The 21,217-nt window shown below is 39.9% G+C and overlaps 1 protein-coding gene across 3 annotated transcripts in view; it reads right to left on the bottom strand.

Moving 5' to 3' along the window:
- LOC114243403 (ferric reductase 1) overlaps positions 1–21,217 on the bottom strand; it is a 48,587-nt gene that overhangs the window by 8,846 nt on the left and 18,524 nt on the right. For all 3 annotated transcript variants that reach the window (XM_089739177.1, XM_028174883.2, XM_028174884.2), the window contains 5 exons: positions 8,040–8,136; positions 7,407–7,589; positions 6,211–6,380; positions 3,923–4,076; positions 2,243–2,717 (listed from right to left, as the gene is read on the bottom strand). In XM_089739177.1, coding sequence (XP_089595303.1) covers positions 2,243–2,717; positions 3,923–4,076; positions 6,211–6,380; positions 7,407–7,589; positions 8,040–8,136 — 1,079 coding nt within the window. Of the gene's footprint in view, positions 1–2,242; positions 2,718–3,922; positions 4,077–6,210; positions 6,381–7,406; positions 7,590–8,039; positions 8,137–21,217 lie in introns of those variants that run through there.

Here is a 21,217-nt window from a genome sequence, read left to right on the forward strand (position 1 = left end):
TGTGCTTTTCGTGGGGTTTATGTCGATGCGCCACTTCCGGAATCACTATCCCATGGTGGTAGCTGCGGTCTGAAGTCGTCGATGAAGCAACGCCTTCTTCCTACACGAGTAGTAGATGGCGGTGTCATCGGCGAAGAGCGCCAGATGGGTCTCCGGAGACCGGGGTATATCATTGATATACAAACTAAATAGTAACGGGGAGAGGGCGGAGCCTTGCGGGACTCCGGCTGTGACGTGACGGGGCCGGGAACGCGTTCCCTCGACTCGATATCGGAACGAACGGTTCGACAAGTAGTCTCGTATGATGAGCACGAGTCTGTCTGGCACTCCCATGTTATACAGTTTGTATATCAAACCGTTGTGCCAGACTTTGTCGAACGCCTTCGCTATATCGAAGAAGAGGGCTCCTGTCGGAATGGGTTTCCGCCTGTTCAGCCCTAGTAAGATGTGCTCCGTAAGGCGGTGCACTTGATGGACGCACGAGTGTCTGGCGCGGAATCCAAACTGCTCGTCTATGAGAATTTTATTCGCGGATACGAAGTCCCAGATGCGTTTACGAAGGAGCCGTTCGTATAGTTTGCCTATCGCCGGGAGGAGACTGATGGGGCGGTAACTCGCGGTTTCGTTCTTCGGTTTGCCCGGCTTGTGTATGCCGATAACGTCCGCTTCTTTCCACGCCGCGGGAAAGATGCAGTTCGTCATAGCAGCATTTAATATGGTGGCCAACATCGTTATCAGTTGGGCTGGTAACAATTTAAGCGCGCGGTTGCGGATGCCGTCGGAGCCCGGAGCTTTCCGTGGTTGTAGGCTATCGATCGCCTCCTTAACCTCGGAAGTGGTAATGGGGGGTAACGCGTCCGAGGGCGGTAGGGAAGCTCTGCGCTCGACCTCCCTGTCGACTACCTCGGTGTGTTCGGGGTCCGCGTGTTGAGTGCTGGTGGTGCACTGCTCTTGCAGTGCATCGGCCAGCAACTCTGCCTTGTCATCGTCATCGTAAGCCGGTGGTTGGCCTGAGGGGCGTACGAGAGGCGGCATAGTGGCGATAGTTTCGGACTTGAGGGTCCTAGCTAGTCGCCAGTATGCTTGGTGAGTGGGCGCGAGTTCTTTTAAATAACTATCCCAGTTTTCGTTTCGGGCGTCGCTCAAGCGGGATTTGACCTCCCGCTGTAAGCGACGCATCCGAGTCCGGTTTGAATCCGTGGGATATCGATCGTAGGCCCGGATTGCCGCGTTTCTAACTCTTACGAGGTCCCTAAGATCGGGGGAAAGTCTGATGCGGTGGAAGCAGTCCTCCACATCGACTTGCTTTGAAGATCTTATGATCGCCGTCGAGACGTGATCAGTGAAGATGTTTATGGATTCGACGGTGCCCTCGGGGGATGGAGTTGAATCCGGGCCGCAAGGGAGGATTGGTGGAACGGTGTCAGCTAAGCACGTGCCCAGCTTCTTCCAATCCACCATGGTCCTCGTATCTGGTTCGCGGTTGAGTGGGCGACCGAGCTGCATGACGACAGGTCGGTGGTCTGAGTCGAGTTCTGACATTGCCTCGATGGAGCGCAAGCGCAGAGTTACGTTCCTCAGCAGTGCCAGATCTATATTTCAATATCGAGAAAACATTGACATCATAGCGGTTTAGAACCGCTTCGAACTGATTGCATTGAGAAAGCGGCCCGCAATGTGATGTAATATTTTGGAAACGGGCATCGTTCGAGGTCAAAGACCGCGCGTGATATGAGAGTTCACCTACCGTCTTTGCTTTACATTGAGTGTTTGCAATAATGAATTTACACGATATCATTCAAAATTGTTCAGCCGTTTTCAGGTTTTTTATTATTATTATTTTTTTATTGCCCTTGTAGGCAGACGAGCATACGGCCCACCTGATGGTGAGTGGTTACCGTCGCCCATGGACTTCAGCAATGCCAGGAGCAGAGCCAAGCCGCTGCCGGAAGTGACTAGTAAGTTTGTATGTTTGTTACATACCAAACTTTCACAATTATAATATTTGCATAGATTATTGTTCATAAGAACATTACGTTGAAGTATAGCGAAGAGCTAATATCAATATCTTCCAATTTTACCAGACTACAAAAAATTAAAAAATCTAAAAATCGAGATAAAAAAAATTTAAATTTACGTTGTAGATGTCGATGGACTCCTGTAACCACTTAACATCAGATGGTCTGTGAGCTCGTTTACCCAACTAATCGATAAATAAAAAGAATCAAGACTTGACACTTACCTTTCATGCCGTCACCGGAGACAATCATCAGATTGTATTTTTTGTTCATCAGATCAAACTTTATTCCCTTGACAGTCGAGACCGCGTCTCTCGTGAACTTGCAATAAAGTTTTCCATCGATCGTCGAAGATTGGAGCAACTGTACTATATCTTGTGGAGAATCTGATCTATTAACATAGGGCTCCACTTTCGGGTATGTCCAGGAGGTGTATAAATTGATGATGCCATTGTTGTTCCTGACGCATTCCATAGCGCTGTCGTCGCCCATTTTCGTGTCCAAACTCAGAGCAGCCGCCACGTATTTCGGATTCCCAGTGCCTTGGACTTCGAATGTGTAAACGTCTCCCGCGACGAAAACGGCCACTATGGCTTTGCAATCGCCTTTCTCTATGCAGTTTTGGGGAACGCCAAAACACAGTTTAGTGTCGGCACAGCCTTGGTAGATGTCGTCTAGGTTTTGGGTCGTTAGCTTCGGCTAAAAAATTAATGTAGAATGAAAATAAAACTTCCACACTGTTCCAAAAATTTTCTGTTATAATATGTTTTTTACTGGTGGTAGGACCTCTTGTGAGTCCGCGCGGGGTACCACCACCCTGCTTATTTCTGCCGTGAAACAATAATACGTTTTGGTTTGAAGGGCGGGGCAGCCGTTATAACTATACTGAGACCTTAGAACTGATATCTCAAGGTGGGTGGCACATTTATGTCGTAGATGTCTATGGGCTCCCAAACCACTTAACACCAGGTGGGCTGTAAGCTCGTCCAACCAACTAAGCCATTAAAAATAAATTAAAAATGAATTAACACTTTTATTAGGCCTTGCTCATTTTTTAACCGTCTTCGCCATCTTCCTTTTCTCTGTCATTTTCTTCTCCCTTTCTTTCCGTTTTCTCTCACTCACATCTTAACGCTCCGTTTCACACTACTTTCATACGTTCCGTTCTTACCAATCCTACATTAATATTAAAATACGTGGTGCATAGTTTACGAGAAACGTTTTTTTTACAATAAGCGTATTTACTATTTAGTCATAAGGACTATTGGGTGGGAGACAATTGCTCTATGGCAAACCAGAGGGCCGCAGAAGTCGTGGCAGACCCAAACTCCGATGGTTGGATGGCGTGGAGCGCGACCTCAAAAATATCGGCGTCAAGAACTGGAAAGAGAAAGCCCTGAACAGAGCAGTCTGGAGAGACATACTGGACCAGGCTAAGGCCCACCCTGGGCTGTAAGGCCTAAGATGATGATGATGATGACTATTGGGTGGAGCGATATATAAGTTTTTAATTTGAAATTCAATTTTATATTATTTAATTATAATTAATTAATAATTATTATTTTAAAATTAACAAAACTAAAAATAAAAAAGAAGATGAAAACGCAAAATGACTTGAAGACATTTAATTATTATAACATGTTTTTTTGCGTTTTTTTCTTTTCAATATTAAAAGAATAATAAAAAAAAACTTCTAGCCTTGGTATAGAAAATGAACTTGATGTTTATAAAATTAAATTTGAAGTTGAAAAAATATAGATACAGAGTCCCGATCACCTTTAAGTTCTGCAGATACATTCCTCTACCTTTCGCCGTCCCGATCTCTAATTTTAATAGCAAACAGTTTGAATTATCTTTACTACACAGGTGCGTTCGTATTCATTTAAAAAATGATAAATAGGTACCTTATTTTCCATAATCACTGGCGGTGCACGAGCGGTAGTTGTAGAAGTAGATTGTGCCATTTGCGTCGTTATTTCCGTGTCCGGAGTGACCACTTCGACTAGGGGAGATTCGACGCCCTTCCAGAATGTGGCGTAGCTCTGTGCTACGGTTGCTCTGATGGCAAGAGCGAGCGGATTACTCTTAAGTCTATTTCTTATCTATATATTAATACGTGAAGCAAAAACTTAGTATCCCTTTTTACGAAAATTGCGCGGACGGAGGAGTATGAAATTTCTCACACTCAAAGAGAATATAGAGAAGGAGTGGAGAATGTAATTTTTTTTTAAAATTTTGCCTACAAATCATTAACTCAATAATAAAAACCTTACACACACTACCATGTATTTGACGCACACACGCATGCATACTATTTATTTATTTTCAAACTTTTGTTCTTGACATCTGTTGTCAAATTGAGAATAGATTAACTATTGTTTGTCTTCTATACTAATATTATAAAGAGGAAAGATTTGTTTGTTTGTTTGTTTCGAATAGGCTCCGAAACTACTGGACCGATTTGAAAAATTCTTTTTCCATTAGAAGCCGACATTGTCCCTGATGAACATAGGCTACTTTTTTAATTTTTTTTTTAATTTTATTTTTTTGGTTTCATGTGTGTTTTTAATGTTTCCGAAGCGAAGCGAGGGCGGGTCGCTAGTTATTAATATTTTTCTATAGTGTAGTTTTGGCGAAATTTGAGATTATAGAAGTATAATATTCTTTGAAAATATAAATAATAATAGTGTACAAACTTACAATTTCAATTAATTATAGTCGAATTTCGACTACTGCGGGACCTCTAGTATGTTACAAAGTGTGCGCAATATTCCGGATTTCAAAAACTGTTCCTAAAATAATAACTGTCCCCAGGGACGTCTTAAACTAGGATGGGGCCCTTGGGCACATAAGAATTTGAGGCCCTTTTGGAAAGTAAAAAAGCGAATTATAATAACATTTTTTTACTGAGTATGACCATTTATTATAGGTAATCAAATACAGTATGACATAGTATGTCATTAATGATATTAGAATGCTGCTGGTTTTTTGGTTATGATTTCGATAACGGTTTCTTTCGGGATGTATGTTGAGCAAAATCTTCTATAATAGGCATAGTATATGCCTTGTAAATACCTTCTGATTGCTGATTTGTGAAAAAAGTGTAATGTGCCCGACAAAAATGTTTTGAGAATAAGCGTGTGAGAGAAATTGTCGGTCTTTCGGGGCCCCCTGAGAATGGGGGCCCTGGGCACGGGCCCCGTGTGCCCTTATGGTAAAGACGGTATTGACTGTCCCATATTTAAAATTGTATCGCAGGTCTAGTGCGCGGCAGTTTCTGCCGGGCGGGATACAAAATGAAGTTTGAAAATGAACTGCACTTGAAATGTAAAACCGGTTGTGTCATTTACAAAAAAACTCGTATTTATTATCGTACGTAAACTCCGGTGTCGTTTAGTGTCAAACTTATCAACGTTTTGTTTTAATTAAATGGAAGATCGAGTGACGTAAAAACAAAACATGTTAAACTAATGTAATTGCTAAGTTATAGTCTTCTAACTACTACATTATTGATTAACTCCGTGGTGCAGTAGTAATCAGTCCGCTATTTCTCGTCTCATGTAGGTATGCGTTTCCGATACCCACAGCACAAAAGGGAAGTTTTGAACTAGAGACAATAAATGTTTGAAGTCGTCGTGGCCTAAAGGATAAGACGTCCGGTGTATTCGTATGTAGCAATGCGTCGGCGTTCGAATCCCGCTGACAAATACCAATGAAATACGTACTCGACAAATGTTCACGATTGACTTCCACGGTGAAGGAATAAACATCGTGTAATAAAAATCAAACCCGCAAAATTATAATTTGCGTAATTACTGGTGGTAGGACCTCTTGTGAGTCCGCACGGGTGGGTACCACCACCCTGCCTATTTCTGTCGTGAAGCAGTAATGCGTTTCGGTTCGAAGGGTAGGGCAGCCGTTGTAACTATACTTGAGACTTTAGAACTTATATCTCAAGGTGGGTGGCGCATTTACGTTGTGGATGTCTATGGGCTCCAGTAACCACTCAACACCAGGTGGGCAGTGAGCTCGTCTACCCGTGTACGTAAGCAATAAAAAAATAAAAAACTTGTACTTTTTCTTCGTACATAGGTATTCATCACATGCAATTCCTAAAAATAGCCTTTAAACCTGGCGTTTTAAGGTCTAATATGGTTTATAGGCATTATAGGCAAGATAAATAATAAAATACCTGAATTCGACGCCTCCCAAGAAATCAGTTGGGGCTTGCCACCGGAACGATAAAGCTCCTTTGTCTTCGGGTGACGAATGCGTGACCGTATCATTTGGCTTGGCGCAAGTCGTCACGTGCGTTTCAGTGGCGGGAACCGAGACAAATTTGCCGACAATCGCATCTGGATTCTGCAATGGAAAACGTATTAGACTATAGAACACGTTAGATTGGGTTCACACGGCATTGTCCTGCACGTTTATTTGCAGTGTACGTCTTAACGAATGAATAGTGACACATACATTGTACATAGAAGCACAGAGGGATGACATTCCGTCCCCACATCAAACCACTGTATGCGACCGTGCCGCCTTCATATTAGGACGTCTCTACCCATTGATTGAAACCCCATGATTTGCAAGCGTAGCAAATTTTCCCTTCGAAATAAGGTGACACTCTACAAAACTTGCATACGCCCCGTCGTGACCTATGCAAGCGTAGTGTTCGCTCACGCGGCCCGCACTAATTTGAAGCCCCTTCAAGTCATTCAATCCCGTTTTTGCAGGATAGCCGTCGGAGCACCATGGTTCCTAAGGACCGTGGATCTCCATGATGACCTGAAGCTTGACTCAGTCAGTAAGTATTTACACTCGGCATCATTGCGTCACTTTGAGAAGGCGGCACGACATGAAAACCCTCTTGTCGTGGCCGCCAGTAATTACATACCCGATCCTGTGGACCGAATGGTAAACAGTCGACGTCGCCCTAAACACGTCATTACGGATTCTCCCGATCCATTAACGGTGATTTTACCACCAACCACCACCACTTAAGCCACCGGATCGGAAACGCGACTCAATGAGAAGATGCGGCGAGAAACTCAGTGGGCTGGGTCTGTAGGTTAATTTACTTGCCGAACCCTTCGTCGCAAGCGACGGTGACCGATGCTTGAGGTACCTAAAAGCACCCTTAGTGGACCGGGAGGATCCGTAATGACGTGTTTAGGGCGACGTCAACTGTTTACCATACGATTCGCAGGATCGGGTATGGATATTTTGACGAGATCGGTATTGAGGTATATCTACTGCGTGCATTTTCCGTATCTGATAGCCCTACCGCACAATGTTTTAGCCACGCTTTATCCGCTACCTAAACCAATGTATAATACTTTGACAAAAAAAAAGTTAATGAGCACGAAAGTAACTTAAATTCAGTACCTGTATTTCTCTAGCTTGGAGCAAGAACCCACCGATAGGCACAGGGGCGCCGGCGGGACTTCCGATGGTGACGTTGAGCGTATCGCCTTGCCTGACTTGAGCACTGGATGTCAGAATTAAGTATGGAGGCGCCGACGATTGTGGTACAATAGATTCGTGACGAGGCAGCTGATCTTCGCAGGCCTGGAAAGTAATAGAATTTTTACTGGTGGTAGGACCTCTTGTGAGTCCGCACGGGTAGGTCCCACCGCCCCGCCTATTTCTGCCGTGAAGCAGTAATGCGTTTCGGTTTGAAGGGTGGGGCAGCCGTTGTAACTATACTGAGACCTTAGAACTTATATCTCAAGGTGTGTGGCGCATTTACGTTGTAGATGTCTATGGGCTCCAGTAACCACTTAACACCAGGTGGGCTGTGAGCTCGTCCACCCATCTAAGCAATAAAAAAAAAGGTACCTAAAAGCACCGTTAGTGGATCGGGAGGATCCGAAATGTCGTGTTTTGGGCGACGTCGACTGCTTTCCATTCTGTCCGCAGGATCGAGAGCCCCGTGAGCTCACCTACTCGTTCTGTGAATCTAACATAACCTCCCGAGGTTACTAGAATAGGCAGGGGGAAAAAAATAGGTATACTTACTCCAGGAGGAGCTCCGGAACTGTACTGTTCAGAAAACGGAACCAAAAAGAGCAGCGCGAAGATGACATTCCTTTTTCTTGGCAACATTTTGACTGTCCTGAAAACGGAAAAAAAGATTTTGTATAACAGTCGCATTATAAAGCATAGAGCCAAAGAGAGCTAGCTGTCTTGTCTGAGCAACAAGTGGAAAAAGCGTCCAGCTGTGAGCGGCAAATTACATTTGAAAAAACCCGTCAAAACAGCGCTTGTGTAGCAAGGGGTGTGATATGAATGTAGCAGTTGTCAACGGAGTGAATTGTGCTGAGTTGAAAGATTTAATGTTGTAGTTTTTTTTTATTGCTTAGGTGGGTGGACGAGCTCACAGCCCACCTGGTGTTAAGTGGTTACCGGAGCTCATGGACATCTACAACGTAAATGCCACCGCCCATCTTGAGATATAAGTTCTAAGGTCTTAATATAGTTACAATGGCTGCAGAAATAGACAGGGTGGACTCACAAGAATAACCACCAGTAGACATATTTGAAATATTTGGCGCCATATTTGAAATTACATCACTTGCTACTGCGGTGCTGCCCGAGTCGGTCGCTTTTACATACACAGAGATTGTGCCCCATATCTCTAAACTCCGTAATCAATATCTTAAGTGCATTATTCACTAGTACCATTACATTATTGTAAATGAAAGTACTGTAAGCAGTTCGTAGGAATTTGATTTGGAATCACATTTAGAACGAAAACGTAGTCCATATTATTTATGTATTTTTTTAAAATTTAAATTGTGTATAAGAATTCTTGTGATTCGAAACTTAATTTACAATTGTTCGTGGTCACGGAAGTATAAATACTTTATAATTGTTTTTCAATGCCAATCTACTGTTTACAATTTACTGCAGTTGCGTCACGGTCCGCCGCGAATTAGGTGGTTAGCGTAAATCGTGGAGATTAGTCTAAGGATGAATTTTTTCCCCTACCTATATTGGCTGGTCTAAGGGGCTATACCAGCTACGCGCGAGTAATGTTAGTTGACCTCACGGAGCTCAATCTGTGAGAGTTGGTAACACTGGCCCTAGCTAGAGTAGTGCTTCGCAGAATGTATCACCGGATCGGAATCGCGACCCACTGAGAAGATCCGGCGAGAAGCTCAGTGGTTTAAGAATGCCGTTCACCGTCTCGAGATATGAGTTTGAAGTTTCTATTGCACAAGGCTGATTCAATATATTCAGGAGGCAAAGTGATTTGCGGTAGAAATAGAAAGGACAGTAATCGTACAGGGTCAGAATTGTGAGCACATTTCCTAATTAAAAATAACTTGTAGAGTTCCCGCGTTTAGAATACTCCGCGGTTTTCGTTTAAGTGTATTTATTAGCTATGGTCACGGACCAATAAGGTTTGTAATGGCGGAAAGTTGTTCTGAATATGACAATTGCGTTCGACAGTTTGATAAGATAATTAAATAAATAACCGTATTGTTGTTGATTGTTGTAAAACAATTAAGTATCAAATATTAAAATATAAATTAAATAACTGATAAAAAATTATAAAAACTAATACATCACTTATGGTTAATGCTTTACAGTTTCTTTAAGTGAAATGAGACATTGCTTCGAACAGTTAAATTGTTTTGTCATTAACGCATAGTGAAAGACGCGAGGTAATAAATAATAAACACATGTAAAAGAGACAACAGCATACAGTAACCGTGCGATAGACAGAGATAGCTTAAGGAAGTAAGGTCGGAAAGTGAAGGGACAGGTGCGATACCTATAAGATAAACTTGGAGTTTAGAATATTTCTAGAATGTAAAAGAAAAGGACGGGTAGAGCATAAATTGAAGTATCGTCTATGGATTTGACGGTTAATGAGATTTAGGACTAGGTATATGGAATGCTAGAGTATCTGTGTTGCATTACGCAATTTGCTTTGGACGTTTGTAAATTAAAATGAAAAGAAAAAAAGAAAAAAAAACCGCGTTGCTTATGGCGGTAGTCAACCCATGAATTGTGTCAATCAAAACTTAAAGATATATTGCTGATTGTTTTAACCTTTCGCGGCTACTTACATTATAAATACTTTTAGCTTACGCGTTAAACATTAAGTTATCGATATTTCGATTTTCGGCCATGTTGCAAGCACGGGTGAAAATCGTGGTAAAAACTCGTTCAATGATAGTGTTTAGAATGTCCAGTATGCTTATTGAGAGTTTTTTAACGTTCTCTATAGCGTAAAAGTTAACTCAAATTTTTATGGAGTTGGAACGTTTGCCTACGTTTGCCGCTAGAGGCGCTGTTCCAACTGAATACAAATTTATTGGTGATAGGACCTCTTGTGAGTTTACTGGTGGTAGGACCTTTTTTGAGTCCGCAGGGATAGATACCACCACCCCGCCTATTTCTGCCGTGAAGCAGTAGGTAATGCGTTTCGGTTTGAAGGGTGGGGCAGCCGTTGTAACTATACTGAGACCTTAGAACTTCTCAAGGTGGGTGGCGCATTTACGTTGTAGATGTCTATGGGCTCCAGTAACCACTTAACAACAAAACGGGCCGTGGCCCCGTTCACCGTTCTAAGCCATAAAAAAAATGGAGTTAACTTTTACGCTATCGAGAACGTTAAAAAACTCGCACTAAGCACACAGTATATTATGTCTTCTTCATTATTCACAACTACTGGCATCATTGGTTATTAATACCCAATCAAAGCGCAATGAAAATTGTTTAGTCACTTCTATCGCTTCTAAACTAGTAACTGCCTGCGTCACGCTTATCCAAGGTGATTATTCTGCGTTTTGGCTTGCCTCTTACCAAAACTGACCCTTCGCTACTAATAGCTTAGGCGAATTCACGTGGAGTCGAACCTCCGTCGGTTTTAGCGCTGCGGTATAGTGACTAAGGCCGTGAGATTTGAATTTGAAGTCGTCGTGGCCTAACGGATAAGACGTCCGGTGCATTCGTGTTGAGCGATGCACTGGTGTTCGAATCCCGCAGGCGGGTACCAATTTTTCTAATGAAATACGTACTCAACAAATGTTCACGATTGACTTCCACGGTGAAGGAATAAAACATCGTGTAATAAAATTGAAACCCGCAGTTATAATTTGCGTAATTACTGGTGGTAGGACCTCTTGTGAGTCCAGGTCCTTAACACCAGGTGGGCTGTGAGCTAGTCCACCGATCTAAGCAATAAAAAAAAGAGATCTATTAGGTCAAATATAATTGACGGCATCGACAGTTTTAACGACATGTGTCCTGGTCTCAAAAACAAACTAGTATCGAAGTTCCTTTGTTTATAATTGATGACAGAATGTTAAGTAGGTAGTTAACTCTTGTTTTCATGTTCTTTTCAATATATATTTTTTATGTCGTAATGTTAACATTTAAATTTAACCAATTTTTCCGCTGTTTGTAAAATAGCTGTAACATGTTTGTTATAAGTTTGTTATAAGAGATTGCTGTAAATTTTTTTTTATTGCTTAAATCGGTGGACGAGCTCAACAGCCCACCTGGTGTTAAGCGGTTACTGGAGCTCATAGACATCTACAACGTAAATGCGCCACCCACCTTGAGATATAAGTTCTAAGGTCTCAAGTATAGTTACAACGGCTGCTCCACCCTTCAAACCGAAACGCATTACTGCTTCACGGCAGAAAACAGACTCACAAGAGGTCCTACCACCAGTAATAATTCGTACAAACCGAATCATATCTTAGGAGCCGTGACTATTACGTTTCTAAGTGACTACCGTTTAATCTGCATATCCTTCAACTGTTTGAAGGTCATGTCGTTGATGGCTTCCTGTGATACTTTGGTAGGCAGCGGCTTGGCTCTGCCCCTGGCATTGATAAAGTCCATGGGCGACGGTAACCACTAACAATCAGGTGGGCCGTATGCTCGTCTGCCTAAAAGGGCAATAAAAAAAAAACTGCGAGAATTACGAATGATTTATCTGTTACTGTGAATGATTTATCTGTTACTGTGTATGATTTATCTGTTACTGTGTATGATGTCATGACGTATGTATCTTTCGTAGGCAGCGGCTTGGCTCTGCCCCTGACATTGCTGACGTCCATGGGCGTCGGTAACCAATGACCATCAGGTGGGCCGTATGCTCGTCTGCTTACAAAAAATATGTTTTTTTACCTCATAACTTTTGACTGGATGAATCGATTTTGAGGATTCTTTTATTAGAAAGCTGACGCTTCCCGCGTGGTCCCATTATTATTTTTATTTAGTCCAGTTTTGATAATAGTATCCACGAGAAAACCATATAAGTCTTAAATTGCATTGCATTAAGTACGTGCGCGACAAATAGATGAATAAGTCAATAACTCAATATCACGCCAACCGATTTCGATGATTATTGTTTTTAGTGTATATTAATTTGTTTTGGAATTTATTTATTTTCTATGTGAAGTCGTTTTTTTTTAAAACATGTCTATTTACAATTATTATTATCTAGCTGCTAAACGTAGTACAATAATTAACAACGAATGATTGTAAGCAGGACAATAGAAATGCCTCAAATACACGAATGTTTTGCTTTATCCCTCGATATTTTACTGGTGGTAGGAGCTCTTGTGAGTCCGCGCGGGTGGGTACCACCACACTGCTTCTTTCTGCCGTGAAGCAGTAATGCGTTTCGGTTTGAAGGGTGGGGCAGCCGTTGTAACTATACTTGAGACCTTAGAACTTATATCTCAGGGTGGGTGCCGCATTTACGCTGTGGATGTCTATGGGCTCCAGTAACCACTTAACACCAAGTGGGCTGTGAGCTCGTCCACCCATCAAAGCAATAAAATAAAAAAAAATTTACAACTAATGATTGTAAGCAGAACAATAGAAATGCCTCAAATACACGAGAGTTTTGCTTTATCTATCGATATTGTTCTATTAATTGTAATAATTGATCAAAATCCGATTCGATTTTTGAGACGACATTGTATTTAAAATGGCGCAAGGACATTGACCGGTTGACCTCACCGTGCTACGTGTCCTAAACTGTAATGTATACAAAATGACTTAAGATTTTTTTATTAGTACTCATCGAGGTTAAACACTTGTCGAGGCTTGAATTTATTTACTGAATTTAGGACTAGGTAGTTTTTCAATCAGGGCAAAAGTTACCAATCAAGTTGTTTGTAAGTGTACGTAAAATTGAAACTTAAAAGTCATGTTTTAAGATGGGTAGCGGCATTACTTTGTTGATGTTTTTTTATTGCTTACGGGTGGAAGAGCTCATGGGCCACTTAATGTTAACATGGTTACCATAGACATCTACAACGTAAATTACGACACCTAGGTCGAGACATGAGTTCTAAGGTTTCATTTTTTAACATTACAGCGGCTGCCCCGTCCTCCAAACCGAAACGCATTACTGCTTCACAGCAGAAATAGGCAGAGTGGTGGTACCTATCCATGCGGACCCACAAGACGTCCTACCACCAGTACTTACGCAAATTATAATTTTGTCTATGGGTTCCTATTGGGCCGCGATCTCGTTCACCTAACTCAGTGACAAAAAAAAATAGAACATTGAAAATCCAGGCCCTTAGAATTATTAATTAATAACAATCGTGGTATTCTAACAATTTACGTGATTGTTAGTTTTAATGAGCAAGAACGCGATTGTTATTCTTGTTTTTTTATTGCCTTTTGCCTTGCCTTTTATTACCTAGACCTTTATCTATCCAGCCATCTTTAAAAATGAATCTATAATTTTCACTAACTTCAAGGCGTAATTTTCGTATTAATCTAATACGAAAATTTGCTAATGCATCAAGGACCGATGTAATTACAAAAATCCTGTCTACCTTTTAAAAGACTTCACCCTCGTTTTTTATTTTGTTATTATTTATTGCTTAGATCGGTGGACGAGCTTACGGCCCACCTGGTGTGAAGTGGTTACCGGAGCCCATAGACATCTACAACGTAAATGTCGCCACCTACCTTGAGATACAGTTCTAAGGACTCCGTTTTTACCGTATAACGGCTGCCCCACCCTTCAAACCGAAACGCATTACTGCTTCAAGGCAGAAATAGGCAGGGCGGTGGTACTTACCCGTACGGACTCACAAGACGTCCTACCACCAGTAAAAGAGTCGTCTGAAGAGGTACATGTTATAACCATGAGAAATCACCACGGGGAGAAGTTAATTCCCGAATCGCTTAGCGAGGCCGAGAAATTACTTAAAAGACAAATTACCACTGAAGAGAATGTTCCTTTTGACAATGTAGTGTGTGCGTTATCTGATTCTCGGCCAAATATTTAAACAGTATGATCATTAAGCTAATTTTAACAATTAAAGTGGTTTTTAATGAGCGAGATATTATGGAAACAATAAGTTTTTGTGAAACTATATTTTGTTTATTTTTATTTGTTAGATGTGTGGACGAGCTCACAGCTCACCAGCTGGTGTTGAGTAGTTACGATATCTACAAAGTAAATGCACCACCCACCTTGAGGTATAAGTTCTAATGTCTCAGTATAGTTACAACGGCTGCCCCGCCTTTCAAACCGAAACGCATTACTGCTTCACGGCTGTAATAGGGCAGGGTGGTGGTACCTACCCGTGCGGACTCACAAGAGGTCCCACCACCAGTATATAAATATGTAAAACCTTCGCGTTCCAACGCTCTAGTGATCTTGACTAAACATAGTCCAAAAAGGCAAAAAATTTGGAAAAATATTCATTAAGTAACAAATATTATCGCATAAAAGAAAGCAACGGACGGATTAAGTCATAAAACACGTGTTTCGTCAAAACTAATCTGTTTGTCTCTGTTTGAAGAATCTTAATTTTTAATCCTGTTTTTTTATTACATATCTACATTGTGTCGGCGATGTGATTTTTTGTATAAGGCAGGTGTGCTTCGAAACTTTTTGACGGGAGGAGCAATAAAAATATGAGTCTAGACCACACGCGATAAAAGCCATCTTCCGAAACATTCTTTAATATTCTAGCACAAGCTAAACCCTATTGATACAAAGTTTGAGTATTTCTCTTGTCGTTGGTACTAGAGAAGTTTTTGCTTACAAATTAACTTCTTAATTGACAAAAGCGTGAAAAATGAATCCCAACCATTGCTTTGACATTGTTATTCTGTTTCGTATTATTATAATTGTCGCAGTATTTCTACCGCCAAGTAGTTTTTATTTTATTTTAATTTATTGATGCACAAAACAACAGTACATATTAGCTAAATCGTACAAGTAGTACCTAGATTTAATCTGGATTGTAATCTAAATAGTATGTGCACTCAGCAAATCCATATTAATGTGCATAGCTTTACAGGAGAGCCCTCTCACTATACAATTGAGATTTAGACCTCATGTTTCGGCGTGTTTGACAGCATCCAGTTTGTGTGGTCTATAAATAGCTAGTTAAAACTTCGTGGTTGGCGGCATCTAAGTTGTGAGGTCCATAGATAACTAGTTAATCTGTTTGCACATTTAAAAAAAACTCGCAATCGTTCGATCCGCTGGCACAATCAAGAAGCTACCGTTTATAGCTACTTTAATGGCTAGCTCTCTTCGAAAAAGCCGGACATGTAAACATAGTAATCAGGTTTCTTATAAGCGGAATTTTACGAAGACTGGCCGAAGGAAAGCATTGATTTTTTGAATTCTGGGTCACGAATACAACGTTAAAGGTCTTGTAAGGAAAATGGCCTACTTGATGGAGCGGGGGCGTGTCTTAAGTTTTATAGATTATAATTGTTTAATTTAACGCAACCGGTCGCGGTGAAATTTGCATACACCTTGTCAACGTACAACCATACGAAAATTTTAACATAGAAGAAAGCCGATTTCTGGGTAATTTTGATACTATCATCAAAATAAGTTCACTTAGAAACAAGTTCTAAGGTAACATGCGTATAATTCTTTATTTAGCCTGAAAATAAAAATATCTCTTGGGCTTTTTTTTTCCTTGGCTTTGAAGTCACATAATAAGTAAAAAAAGACAGAAAACCAATATTTTTTTCTTGCTTTGATGGGTGGACGAGCTCACAGCCCACCTGGTGTTAAGTGGTCACTGGAGCCCATAGACATCCACAACGTAAATGCGCCACCCACCTTGAGATATAAGTTCTAAGGTCTCAAGTATATAGGTAGTTACAACGGCTGCTCCACCCTTCAAACCGAAACGCATTACTGCTTCACGACAGAAATAGGCAGGGTGGTGGTACCTACCCGCGCGGACTCACAAGAGGTCCTACCACCAGTAAATAGGCTTAGTTTAGTCGTTAAATAGAAAATCAAATGAGTCCAACCCTATTGCCGATAATGTGGGGGTGTGAAGTGGCCGACATGACATTTAAACCATTAATTCACTGACCTCATTCATTACAAGACTTTTGGAAGCACGCAAGTCATTTTGAAGTCCAATTAATGTAACAGTTTCATATTTAATTGTCGGCGCAAAGCATTATTTAACTACAGTTGTAGTTATAAGTTGGCTTAGAAACTTTAATGTCTAATTGTTCATGTTTGCATCTAAATAAGCCAGGCTCTGCTTAGGACTTAGGCTTAGTGTGTGCTGATGGTCATGTTTGTAGTGCCCTTAAGGGCCTTAGTGAGATATACCGTGACTTTTTCTCTTTCTTTATTGCACTACAACGGTTATCCCTAACTTACCTTCATTCTCTTTGATCTCGGAACTATTTAAGTTCTTATCAGAAATCACTCGATAGATTTAGAAAATATTATTGAGCGCATAATCAAAAATAAAAAGGGCTCTTATCATGATAATCTATGGAATTAAAATGACAGTGTAAAATCAGACCACCGTTGAGAGGGTATCGGAGAGAAATATACCAGAACAAAATTGGTTCGCGACATTAATAGCGTATTTGTGTTTGTTGAATTAAATTGGACAAATTTTGTTGAAAGGGAGTGACCAAGAAATCTAACAAAAAGCTGAATTTGCAATGTTTATTTCAAAGAAATCTTGTTTAAGATTCCGCATGCTATTTTACTACAATAGCGTACTATGTAATAACTATTCCTGACACCAGGTATTCTCTTAGTACGATAGATCTCCAATACTAGTTGTTCTATATAGCGTATCTGTTCACTACATCCGTCACATATACGGTGGACTTTTTGGCGGGAACGCGAGGAGTGAAGTTGTGTGATTTGTTTTATTTTGTCTATTTAGTGTTTCTTCAGGCTTAAATGTGTAATAATGGTGGTTTATTAACTGTTTGATATCTGTGAAAGTGCACAAATGTGGGAAAACAAAACAAATTCGCTGGACGTAACTTTTCGGGATCCTCCAAAAAGTCCACTGAAAATTTTTTAGTAAATGACCACCATTTTGCTGAGATTAAATTTCATCCCATATCATCTCATCTCATTTCATTTAATTTCATCCCAGTCGATTAATGTCTCAAGTTAATCATCTTCATTTTATTTCACTCCATAATATCATTTTTCATAAAAATATGAATATAATAATTAAAATAAGACATGACTTAAAGGTCTTAGCTACCAGGTCATAAAATCCCTTAAAAAAACCTATTATTATACGGTAATATTAAATGATAAATAATTATTTAAAGAAGAAGTCTGCTGATATTTCCGTACTAAACAAAATCATTTATTTACCACTTCTAGCTTAATTAATTAATTTGTTGTTAATTTATAATTTATGCTTACTAGATGCGACATAACTTTCAGTTTCGTTTAGGTTTAGATAGTGTTTTTATTTAAAAGCATTTGATAAAATAACGTCAATGCGCTGTAATTCGTTGCTAAATATTTTATGCTTATTACAAACACACGATCGACTTGTATGATGATGTAAGTTGTCATTATTTAATTGTAAATAGCATTGAACGGTACATAGTCAAACAGTGGAATGATTACTCTTTTTCTACTGAGATTTACGTAAGAGAAAAAATGTATCAGAGTATACATAATTACAAAATGAAGTGCCTTATTATAATTGGTCTTAAATTTGTAGAAGTCCCGAATATCAACCGTTGGTTGTAACAAAAACAGCTCAATGGAAGACTTTACCTTTGTGCTAACTAGTACAAATAGATTTTTGGAATGAAGTTCCTTGTGGGACGATGCGGAGGGGTACCCTAACCGGTAAAAACGTCCGTAACGTAAGATTTTATGTTCGTTACCTCATAACTTTTGACTAGGTGAATCGATTTTGATGATTCTTTTTTTATTAGAAAGCTGACGCTTTCCGTGTGGTCTCATTACAATTTAGTCCAGTTCTGATAGAAAACCATATAAGTCTTAAATTTGCAATAAGTACGCGCGCGAAAAATAGATGAATAACTCAATAACTCAATATCACGCCAACCGATTTCGATGATTATTGTTTTTAGTGTATATTAAACTATGTAAATACTAGGAAACTTCCTAGTTTGTACTAAAACGTACCGGTTCGATGCCTTGTTCGATGACTTGCTTTATTATGTATGAACATAATAATATAATAAAGCAAGTAATTGAATTGAATTTACATCCTAACGTAAATTACATTACCTGTGCTATGGCGTTAATTTCATATTAGTGTCAAGGTTCTATTTTCGTTACCAGTTTTGTCATATAATAACAATCGTCATAGCGGTAGTAATATTAATCATGACGGTGCATTAACTTGAAACACGACAAACAACTTTTCGACATTTAAATGACCCGTAATGCCAGAAATAAAATACAAAAGCCGGTGGTTTTGTGAGTACGCACAGGAAGGTCCTGCTTATTATAATCACAAAAAAAAAACTATTGTTTTTACACTATTTTAATTCAAATTTATTACAATTTATTTTCTATTTTTTAGTTGGATTTTCTATAAAAGCGTACTTCTATAAAAGGTCCTACTGCACATACAGCGTCAGCGCATCCACGACCACTCTGATAAGAATGTCCGACTGAGAAGAAGACTGTGTATGAGGTCTACCTAGACTGCGTCTTCTGGGCGGCCGCTTTGCCTACTGATCCAAAACGGTTTATTTTCAGTCACTTTTTGACTTGATAGTACCTTTGAATATTGCTGCATTGTGTGGAATCCTTACTATGACATATACAAGAAACGATTGGAAAGTGTCCAGAAACGGTTTCTATAGTACTTGTCTTACAACTACAATCTGGGTAGGAAGTTACCCAGCTATGAAGATAGACTTTGCCACTTTAATTTAGACTCTCTTCTAAACCGGAGGAAACTAATGAGGGGTATATTTCTGTACAAATTAATTCATGGAATAACCGACACACCTAATCTATGAACCCAGATAAAAATATCAGCCCCTAAGTACCTACCAAGAACGAAGAAATATAAACCGTTTATAAGAAAGCCCGCTCGTTCGAATTTAGGTGCTTACTCTCCCTTAAACAGAATCCTTTGGGACTACAATAATGTCCACGGTAGCGCGGTCTCCGTCAATGTTCATTCGGAGTTGTCCGATTGCGCTGAACTAATTTTAAGTGAAATAGATGTTTTTTCTAATTGTCTCACAACTTACAGGAAAAATCTGTCGCGGATCATTTCCCAATTAAATATAAATTAATCTTAAGCAATCAATCAAATGTAATCAAATCTTAGTTATATAATTTTTTTTTATTTTTGTTGTTAATGCACTGTCGATTGCACCTATAATTGAGGTGACATCTGCCATGAACTTTTGTCAATTGTTCAATGTTTTGTATTGATGATCACTTTGTTGGTGCAACTTAATAAATAAATAAATAAATGATACGCAATCACCATCGCTTATAGATCTCAACAATGCTATGACCACAGCCAAGTCACTGCCTACCGTAGAGTACTCTCCACAAGCCTCGTTGAAGGATAAGCTCTCAGAAAACACCGTAATGGGGAGCTCGTTCCAGAGCCAAGCGGTATGTGGAAAAAAAAGTCTGGAAACTCATTTATCTGAGAGTTCTTAAATTTATTATGTCGGTGGTTTTAGCGCTAAGTTAAGCTTTCACAACTCAAGAAAAACTTGCACGGAAGTGTTATAGAGGTTGACCTTGCAAACAAATACCTTTTACCTCCTGACTACATTTCTGTAAACCGAATTACTATCATTATTATTGTACGTACATGCACAGACGGATGAACGAGCTCGCGACTCACTTAGTGTTAAGCGGTTACGTCCACGGACATCATCAGATCTTCACGTAGTTTTTCCAGTGATAATATAATTGAATGTTTATTTTTTAAATATGAAACCAGTCGAACTGACACAGGCTTCCTGCTTTTTATGTTGTTGTTTTTTTTATTGATTGGTATAATAAATAGATAAATTGTGATGGACGAAATTATTTCGCGCCCAAATGTTAAAAAAGAAAACGAAAATGGCGACTGTGTTATCCCTTGACATTGACAGATAATTTATAATTTAAGTTTATCTAATCACAATGTCATATGGCGAATTGCACAGGATCTATCAACGGTTAAAAACGGCCCGTGAATTCTAAAATAAAAAGTCCTTAACCCTTTGCCTGCCATGTAGGTCACCGGTGCCCTACGCGGCACACTCAAGTAATTATGTGGATTTCTGTTACTAAGCGCCTGGATTACTTAACTTTTTTTTTATTGCTTTGATGGGTGGTTGAGCTCACAGCCCACCTGGTGTTACGTGGTTACTGGAGCCCATAGACGTCTACAACGTAAATGCGCCACCCACCTTGAGATATAAGTTCTAAGGTCTCAGTATAGTCATAGTTTGTGTTTGTAGTCATAGATTTATAGCCTTGGGATTCATCCCACCGTTGAGCAAGGCATTCCGGTAACACGTCATAAAGTCTAATCTAAGCCATACGGACAAAACTGCGGGCGGCAAATCGGAAGCTCAATGAATGATATTTGTGGGAGGCTTAGTGCTGCTGGGATTCCCAATGCGTCCATGAGCGGCAGTGACCTCGTATGATTGCGTGCGCCGCCAGAATTGCCAACGGAATTGAATAAATAAGAACCCAAATCAACAACCGGTCTCAATATAGACTGCAATTAGAAATAAACCAGTTTTTAAAACAACAAACCAGCATTTGACCTCGAACGATATTTTGCAAAAAAAGACATTGATGCTAATTGAAATACTAATAAAAAAATGTTTGTTGGCAATAAAATTTAAATCTCTCTCACGTGTCGTCGTAACCTGTATTTTTGTAATCTCAAAATGGAACTTTATAGATGGAATTGCATAATTCGATATTTTTT

Source organism: Bombyx mandarina, chromosome 28 (assembly GCF_030267445.1).
Source record: "Bombyx mandarina strain Sakado chromosome 28, ASM3026744v2".
Lineage (NCBI taxonomy): Eukaryota > Metazoa > Arthropoda > Insecta > Lepidoptera > Bombycidae > Bombyx > Bombyx mandarina.